General features: G+C 43.0%; 1 protein-coding gene across 1 annotated transcript in view; it reads right to left on the minus strand.

The window, feature by feature from the left end:
• LOC136610228 (claudin-19-like) overlaps positions 1–9,963 on the minus strand; it is a 51,611-nt gene that overhangs the window by 593 nt on the left and 41,055 nt on the right. Inside the window, exons 3-5 of the mRNA XM_066589468.1 lie at positions 8,227–8,391; positions 3,882–3,963; positions 2,533–2,646 (exon numbers count right to left, since the gene is read on the minus strand). Coding sequence (XP_066445565.1) covers positions 2,533–2,646; positions 3,882–3,963; positions 8,227–8,391 — 361 coding nt within the window. The remainder of the gene's footprint in view (positions 1–2,532; positions 2,647–3,881; positions 3,964–8,226; positions 8,392–9,963) is intronic.

The following is a 9,963-nucleotide window of genomic DNA, read 5'->3' on the forward strand; positions in this document are numbered from 1 at the left end:
CAGTCTGTTTAAGCCCTAAGGTTCAGAACCTGGTCATTGCTGCAATATGACCACAATGTGTGAATTCATTCAAACTGCAGATGCAGCAATGTTTAACTTGACACTTAGAGTGTTCGACAGATTAACGTATGCGGAAATACGCTCGCAGCAGTGTAGCGTATTTGTGCATGAACCAGGTTTGGGAATGGCAATAATCAGGCTGTTATGCGCGTGTCTGCGCATAGTACTGTATTTTTTGGGCTTGCAATGCCAGTTTACACCCGCGCATGATACTCCCTTTCCATGGAATTGCATGACTATTTAAAGCCTAATATGGGCCAGCTCTCTTCTTTCCCCTACTATAGACTTAAAACGCAGAAAGATAGGGCAATAGGTTTGTTTTGTCATGTTTTACGGGCAATAGTTTCAAGCACACAAAAATGTGCACAAACACGTTCGCCTGTTTAACCCTTTCCAATCCACTGTCTGACGTCTTAAGACATTATGATTTAAGGCTGTACAGCTTTGATGTTGGAAGACGTCCGTCGTGGTTCTCTTACTGTATATTGCCAGCCTCTCTGCTGTCGGAGCCTATCCAACGTGTCACCTCATGCAGTACTGGCTTTAGCCAGCATATAGCGCTGTTGTATAACGGCAGAAAAAGAGTAAGCCCCCTAGGAAAATCAGGATACAAATTGGATTGGAAAAGGTTAAGCCCTTAAGCCGGCTTCACACGGCAAAAAAATCTTGCTATAGTGTAAAGGTTGAGTTATTGCTTTTGTTTTAGTGCATTTTACTATATTTTCTGTGCTGCCAGGGACCGTCCATATCAGTGCAGGTTTGATTGAAAAGGCTTTGCAGCCTAATTTGTCCCCAGTGTTATTGATTTCCCCACACAATTCTGCAGTTTATTCTAGAATTTTGCGGGGATCGGGTGTGCGTTTGTGAACCCCCATAGACTACCATGGTGCAAATGCAGACAAAAATAGAGCATGCCGTGTTTTTTTTTTTTGCACACACAAAAACATCATGTACAAGCGCTTGTGTGAAGCCGGCCTTAGGAGAGTTCACACGCACGGGTGGCATACCCTTCCCGTGGATTTAATGGCTATTTAAGCCTAATAAGGTCCGTATTTGTGCACCAACCATAGACTTCTATGGCATTTTTGCGAAGCAAAACGCAGAAAAATAGAGCAGGTCCTAATGAGTACGAACCCATTGACGTTAATAAGTTCTGTTCTCTGTTTAGCACGCAAATATTTTCCCCATGCAAAAATACATATGCCCTTGTGAAGAAGCCCTTCATATCTTACATAAGTTGTGGAACAGAACTATTTCTTGTCCTTTCTATATCTTTTTAATGGCTTTCTAGTGTTCAAAGGGTTTTCCCACAACTTAAAACTGCTGCACAGCCACTCCGTCATTCCTGGGTGCTGCTGACCAGAACATGTGACTGCTGCAGCCAATCACTGGCTACAGAAGGTCACTGCTGTGGCCAATGATTGGCTGCAGCAGGCATAGATCCTGGCCACCACTATAAGATAAGATAACTTGTTGCAACTTTGCTGCATCTGATATTGCAGAAAGATAGGACATGCTGCAATGTGTTTCCCGCTTAGCATCACATCGCGGTGCCATGCAGTAAAGCATTTCTAATGTAAATGCACCCATTCAAAAAAATGAGTTTCATATTTGTGCGCCTCACAGCACTCTAATCTGACATGATTTTCTCGCCAGTGTAAAGGCACCCTAAGACTATAGGCTCATTATCGCTTGAATGCAGATGTATGCGCAACTAAGCTCACCGCCACGGAGCATATTTGCACATAAAATTTTTTTTTACTCTCTCTGAGTATTCAAATTTCGCAAAATAACAAAAAAAGCGCGAAAAGGTAGGTCTTACACTATCTTTCTCGCACATGTGTTTAAGAAAGATAGGGCAGGACTTTGCCCTGATAATGACGGCCACATAACGGGACAAAACTAAACCAATGGAATGTTAAGCCCAAGAAAAGATATGACTTGCCCTGTCTCTCCTGTACCTATCTTCCCACAGTTTTTTTTTTCAAACTACTGCGATATGGTGTGGAGTTTGAACAGCCCAAAAACCCCCAAAAAAGGGTTCATGCACAACCGCATAATGGCAAATGTAATTGTGCATACGGCTGTGTGAAGCCGCCCTGAAACTGAAGGTCTTCAGTATCAATGCATTTTTGTGGGCAGGAAAACTGAAACGTTTTCTCTCCGTTTTGTTTCTCCTGCGATGGAACCACAATACGGAATGCAGAAACACTAGTGTGAAATGGCCCTAAGAATGCCGAACATTGTGTGCCGTAGAACTGAGGAGCAGTGGTACACATGATATTTATGTCTCATGTGGCGCAAGTGTTAAGGCAGCAGAATGCAGTTCTAAGCTCTCGACTCAGCCTTCCGTCCTTCTGAGGTCAGTAAAATGAGTACCCAGCTTGCTGGGGGGTAATAAATAAATTACCCGAAAGCGCTGTGGAATACGTTGACGCTATATAAATAACAAGATTTATTTTTTTTACTTACCCTTTTTTACTAACGTTTTTCTTTTTCTTAAAAGAACAGCTCAGTAAAGAGCCACCGAGAACAGCCAACAGAGATCCAGCCCATCCAATGTATAGCGCAGGGCCCAGCTCGTACCTGTTGTGGAAATATATAGTATTATATCTACCTAGAGTATATCTCTCATATCTGTCTCCCATATCCAATAGCCATCTCTTTCATATCTCATATCTCTCCCATGTCACCTACTTTATCTATCTCATAACTGTATTTATCTATCTCATATTCAGTATTTGTCTCTTTCGTATATCATATCTATCTGTTTTATAACATGCTGTAGAATATGTCCGTGTTATATAAATAAATTATGAGAAAGATGATAATAACATATTTCTCTATCTCTCCAAATCTAAGCACGACCTCACATGGCCGTCAGGTAAAACACTGCGGTGGTCATACAGCATTTAACAGCTCTGTCATGTGTGTACTTGAGTATGAGTGCACATAAATACATGCCCATAGAGAACAGTGAGCTCTATCTCGCATACATACAAAAATAGAATACGCTGCATTCTTTTTTGCGCTCGCGTATTACACAATTCTGACGCGCTAAAGTGATCTGAACTGTGTAAGGCAATGTAATTGATTGGCTGCAAGTTACTGCATATCACACGAGTGTACAGCGCCTGCGTAATACATGGTGATTAGAGATGAGCGAGCATACTCGCTAAGGACAATTGCTCGATCGAGCATTGCCCTTAGCAAGTACCTGCCCGCTCGGAAGCAAAGATTCGGGTGCCGGTGCGGGGGAGCGGTGAGTTGCAGCAGTGAGCAAGGGGGAGCTGGGAGGAAGAGAGGGAGAGAGAGATCTCCCCTCCCTTCCTCTCCGCTCTCCCCCGACGCTCCCTGGCTGCCGAATCTTTTCTTCCGAGCGGGCAGCTACTCACTAAGGGCAATGCTCGATCGAGTAATTGCCCTTAGCGAGTATGCTCGCTCATCTCTAATGGTGATCATAGACCTGGCCTAACACTGTATCTCTCTGGCCGGGTTCATACAGCCAACCTCTCTCTCATATCTATTTCTCCTGTATTACATATCTATGTGCTCTGTAAAGTGCTGTAACATGTTGATGCTATAAAGAATATTATTATTTCTCATATCTCGCTAATCATTTACTCCTTCCCTCTCCATCCACTGAACTGCAGACTACAGTACATCTCTTGTTTTAGCTCTATGATGACATTCACATACCCTAATATACATACAGATATGGGTTGTTGTAATAGACGCCTCCTCTAATCCTCAATAGATCAATAAACAGATCAATGTAATTGTATCAGAATACAAAATGTTGTTTTTGCATAAAAACTCACTTTATTCCACCATAGAGAGGATCAAAAAACTGCTGAGTGATAGAAGCGGCATACCAGGATACTGGCACCACACAACAGAGTCCTGGATAGAAGGAAAACGGATCATACGATGTCAAATGTGTATTGGCATATATTGTGTTTATATCATTGTCTTTCTATGTAACAGTTAGTCTATATGTACAGGATGATTGTTAAGGAAATGGTAGTCATAGAGATTTCTAGTGATGTTACACACATGAGGCAGACATGATACTGTATATATTGTATTTTAGGCTTTTAGGTGCCACAAGTAGTGATTCTGGATTGGATTAACCCTTTCCAATCCACTGTCTGACATCTTCCTACATTCTGATTGAAGCTTGTACAGCTCCAATGTCAGAAGACGTCAGACAGGGTATTCTTACTGTCTATTGCCAGCCACTCCGCTGTCGGATCCTCTCTGGTGCAGACACACTGGCTTTAGCCAGCAGATGGCACTGTTGTATAACAGCAAAAAGAGAAAGCCTTTTAGGAAACCCTGAATCCAAAATTGAATTGGAAAGGGTTAAAGGGGTTGTCCCGCGGCAGCAAGTGGGTCTATACACTTCTGTATGGCCATATTAATGCACTTTGTAATGTACATTGTGCATTAATTATGAGCCATACAGAAGTTATCAAAAGTTTTATACTTACCTGCTCCATTGCTGGCGTCCTCGTCTCCATGGTACCGACTAATTTTCGGCCTCTAATGGCCAAATTAGCCGCGCTTGCGCAGTCCGGGTCTTCTGCTGTCTTCAATGAGGCCGCTCGTGCAGAATGCCGGCTCCGTGTACCTCCGCCCTGTCACGTGCCGATTCCAGCCAATCAGGAGGCTGGAATTGGCAATGGACCGCACAGAAGCCCTGCGGTCCACAGAGAGAGAGGATCCCGGCGGCCATCTTCAGCAGGTGAGTATGAAGACGCCGGACCGCCGGGATTCGGGTAAGTACTACCCGGTTTGTTTTTTTAACCCCTGCATCGGGGTTGTCTCGCGCCGAACGGGGGGGGGGGGGGGGGGGGTTAAAATAAAAACAAAACCCGTTTCGGCGCGGGACAACCCCTTTAAGTGGTGGATCATAAACTGCACATCCCCCTGTATAGAATATACCTAGGTCTTGTTCACATCAGTATCAGTGGTTGTCACTGATTTTCTTGTGCATTTCTTTCACACATTTTTGTAACGCGAATGTCAATAGAACTTTTTAATGTTGAAAAGATCGCAAAGCACAAACTTGCAATTTTTGTGCGATGCGATTTTAACATTAGAAAGTCCCATTGAAAAAAACACAGCGATATCGCAGCGTTAAAGAATACACTAGCGGGTAAAAGCCATTACAGTGCTATGAATTTGGGGAATGACTTCAGACATGAAATCCACCAACACCAGGGCCAAATCCCGAAGTCCTAATAGAGAAAAGGGAGCTGAGTGCAATAACAACTCCAAAGAGGAAAGGTTTTTGCCTGCATCGGATTGTTGTTCAGTGCCGATATAAAGACTACACTTCCCAAAATGGAAACCACAAGTATCATTATAGAAATTGCTTGTTCAATGTCTATAATGATACAGAACAAGCAGGGAATATCAAGAGAGTTCAGCTCTGCAGCCTGTATGATTTTGAATTCAGCTCTAAATTACAATAAAGGCTGTAATTCAGGATTAGTATAAAATTAGTAAAGAGACCAGTTCATAGGTGAATATAGAAGGATGAAAAAGGTGTGGGCCCATGACAAATGACTATTTCAAAACATAAATGTGGTTCAGAATGCTAAGGCTGGGTTCACACGGGACGTATTCCCGCTGGAAATCTTGCGGTTTGGCCGCAGCGAAAAACCGTGAGATTTCTGCCGGGAAAGGTGCTGATTCAAAACCCGTGGCACTTAGCCGCGGGCTTTGGAGCGGCTTGGCTGCACGCTTTTCTGTTGCGGACGGCGCTTCTATAGAGGAAAGCGCATCTGCAACGTAAAAAAAATTTTTTACATGCTACCGCTGGTGAATCCGCGCCACAGCACCAGCTTCTTTCGGCTTTGCCACGACGGATTGGCCGTCCCGTGTGGACAAGATTTTTTACAAATCTCATCCACATGGCTAGCTAATCCCGGGATTAGCGGCTGCAGTCTAAGGCTGTGTTCACACTGGGGGGAATTGCTGTGGAATTTCTGTGCAGACTTTCTGCAGGGAAATTCCACATGCATTCTAAAGCCTGAGCCTAAGCAGCAAAGTGGATGAAATTTGCAAAAATCTCATCCACACGCTGCGGACAGTCCAGAAAATGACATGCAGCACAGAATTCAAATCCGCGACATGTCAATTGTATCGGCATTTCCGCTGGTGCTTTCTCTCTCTATGGGGAGAGATTTCCGCAGCGGAATACAGGTGGGGGTTTTGAAGCTGCCTTTCCGCTGCAGAAATCTCGCAGAATTTCCGAGCGGTCCCTCTGCGGACATTCCGCAGGATTTTTGCTGGATTTCCATCTCGTGGGGACGCAGCCTGAGGATTCATTCACACAAGTGTTTTAGGTTCCATTCGGAGTCTCCATCGCTGATTTTTGTGAAAATTCCAGACACATCCGTGAAAATGCCGGAGTCATACTGGTACCAAATGGAACGCAATATAGTCAATGGGTTCCTTTTGGTGCAGTGTAGGTTTGACATGTGTCAGATCTGGAACTCCTGCTTTTGTTCGGCTACTAGAACTGAGCTGACCAACATAGAGCTTTCATGCAAGTGTGAATGAGCCCCTAGTCCTGGGATTTTCCATGATTTGAAAAAAGTTTTTTTTTCCTTTAAAAAACAGCGTCGCTCTAGTCTGTATTTGGCATTGCAGCTTAGCCGTATTTACTGGAAATAGATTTTGAGCTGACATTTCATGTGTTAATACATACCGACATGGAAGAATTTATATCTCATTCCCACGTCGTTTAAGCTGAAATGCTGCTTTTTTCCGAGTCTATTTAATATTTATCAAACATCATTCAGCTCTGTTTACCTGGCGCAGGCCGCATCCAGCACTTAAATCATTCAGAAAGTCAGCAATGTCTGTTCTCTCCAGCAAAGTCTTATTTGTGTATAATCTGTAATTTATGGCAATGTCGCACGGCTCAAACGAAAATAAATCCTAAAGCATTCATAAAGCAAGAGCAGTTCTAGGAGATGATAGACAGGCTACAGCAGACATAAATTGCCTGCTCTCTACTTTTACAATAAAGTTCTTGAAAGTTTTGTGTTTGTTCCAAAGTAAAAAAGTGAAAAACTGAAGCTTGGGTGGTCCAGAGAACTTTTGCGCGTACCTGCATTTTCTTCTTATTTTGTGTACTGCGGATGGTCCACACAGCGAGCCTCTATCACATCTATCTCATATCTATCTATCTATCTATCTATCTATCTATCTATCTATCTATCTATCTATCTATCTATCTATCTATCTATCTATCTATATCAGGTTCAAACCATCCATAGAAATGCTATAAGACAAGGCATGATAGACTCTATACCTTCAGCAGAGGACTACCATCTCAAATTTCCACTAATCGTATAAGTTAAAATCATTGACAGACTCATTGCCCCAATCCTCCTATATGGCAGTGAAGTCTGGGACCAGTATATATAACCAGATCAGTCCAGCTGGAATTCTAACTCAACAGAAGTATTCCACTTGGAATTCTGCAAGCACCTTCTGCAAGTCCAACAGGGTAATTCAAAAAGTATCTGTCAAGCTGAGGTGGGCAAATTTATTCTGTTCCTTACAATTCAGAAGAGGGTGCTATATTTCTAGACCCATGTACATACCGGTAGTAGAAGTCAAGGTTCTTCTTATTATAAAACCTTGCTACATCAAGGGGCTTCAGGCAAAGCTTGCCCCTTATAAACAATTAACTCAACCTGACCTAAACACCAACCAGCATAGCCTCATAAACAAGAATAGAAAATGTCAATGACCAAGAGTAATATACCAGAAAATGGAGGAATGACTTGCTCTGCTACGCTGTTTATGTATCTTCTATGGGCATTAAGGAAACAGAGTGGTGCTCAGCTGCTTTCTTAATTGGCTGCCTCTTGGAGCCTGGATAGGGCAACCAGCAGGACCAGTCTATTCGACAGGGGTAAGGTGGGAAGATAGGAATACCCCTTAACTTATTTGTTAAAAAACAATTAAATTTCTAGCTGATGATGTCATCATGAGAATACTACTGAAAGGCCTGATGATGTCATCATGAGAATACTACTGAAAGGCCTGATGATACATATCCCAAATAAGATGCCAGATTAGATTGTATACATTACGTACAGATTGTAACAATATTGTTATAAGAAAAAACAAAAAGAGTACCTGCTAAAATGAAAACCAGTCCCCCAGAAAGAGCTATCTTCCCTTTGGTGTGTTCATCGCTGCTTCCGAATTTGGTGCATTTTAGTCCAAACAAGGAGATTATACAAGCGAATAGACCCAGGAGGAGAGAGATAATCATCAGGGCCCGGCATGCTTGGACATGAGCTGTGGGAAAAAGACAAGACAAAAGTTCATAAGGACCATCAATGATCTACAGGGGGTGATTTTTGTTGTTGAGTTGATGAATGGCCTCAGCTCAGGAGCACATCTGAGGACATTCTGGTGTAAGCTGTGTTCACATTTGCATTGGTGGCTCTGTTCAGAGCCTCTGGCACAGATCTGTCCCAAAATCCCAGATATAATAGCACAGCATGCTGAACTACATCATCCGTCAAAACACCAGAGGATGTGGCAGAAGCCAGTTGGCCCCCATTATAGTCAATGGGGTCTGTTTCATGCCGTTCATTTCTGTCATATAAAGGAGCTGTTCCCATCAAGGATTCAGTTTTCCTGCTCCCACGAGGCACAGCACGTTCTGGGCATGCTGGGAGCACTGGTTCTCCTTCCCCACAGCTCACCTTTCCAGAAGCCCAGATGACCTGCTTTCCCTCCTAAGGTTCATCTCTCCATACCAGAGTGACCCTGATGCTGACCATGCCCTCACACATCTCTCATAGTTCACAAGAGCTATGGAAGATGGTTAGTGTGTTGCCCACCAAAGCAGACCGGGAGTCATAACTGCTAAGCATTGAAGAGAAACATGACATGGCAATACATGCAGTTAATCAATCAATTCAATCCCTGACTGAACGGGTCGCAATCCTAGCAAAAAAATCCACAACATCCTCGACTGAAGTACAACAGCTAGCCCAAACCGTAGACAGCCACCACATGCAGATGAGAGGCCTTGCCCTACACCTAGACGATATTGAAAATAGGGGTCATCGCAACAACCTGAAACTCAGGGGTTTCCTTGAAGAAGTCCCTCCAGATACCCTACATGACTGCGTCGTCACTATCTTTAATAAGATTCTCAATAGACCCGTGGACAGAGTAATTGAACTGGATAGAGTACATCGCCTGCCAGGCCCAAGAAATAGGAACCCCAACCATCCATGAGATGTAATATGTAAACGAAAAGAGGACATCCTGTGCAGAGCTTGGGAACAGGGTGCGACCACTTACAATGGAGCAAACATTACCGTGATACTGGACGTTTCCAGTCTATAACCATGGAGACATATAGGTCTGTATGGGAGCTGTAGACACAAAACTGTAGGAGATTCATCATCAAAACCTTTTGAGCAGTTGCTATATTTTAAATTTCAGATGCACTGGATTAATAAATAAAATTGGCTACGAAGGCTGAAATTTAGAACTAGACCTAAACTGGTTATGGAACGTAATTCCAGAGGTCACACACGTCCGTATGTCTAGAGCCCAAGTGTCTGCTGCTGTTACTGTCGGTTGGGCTTATTTGGATCCATTTTTACTGCGTTTTAGGATCTTTTTTCTAATAGAACAAGTATGTAAAAATCAAAAGAAAAGCAGTTGATAGAGAACTGCAATCCTTGAACTGAAGTATTTTTTTTTTTACCAGAAGATGCAGGGGACATTTATGAAGGACTATGTGCCAGAATTCTGGCATCAAAAAGTCATATTTTTGAGCAAGTTGCAATTGCAGAAAAATTCTCTTCTTCTGATTTGGCATTTTTTTTATGTGGGTACCGCTTACCA

Source organism: Eleutherodactylus coqui, chromosome 1 (assembly GCF_035609145.1).
Source record: "Eleutherodactylus coqui strain aEleCoq1 chromosome 1, aEleCoq1.hap1, whole genome shotgun sequence".
In the NCBI taxonomy this organism is placed as follows: Eukaryota; Metazoa; Chordata; class Amphibia; order Anura; family Eleutherodactylidae; genus Eleutherodactylus; species Eleutherodactylus coqui.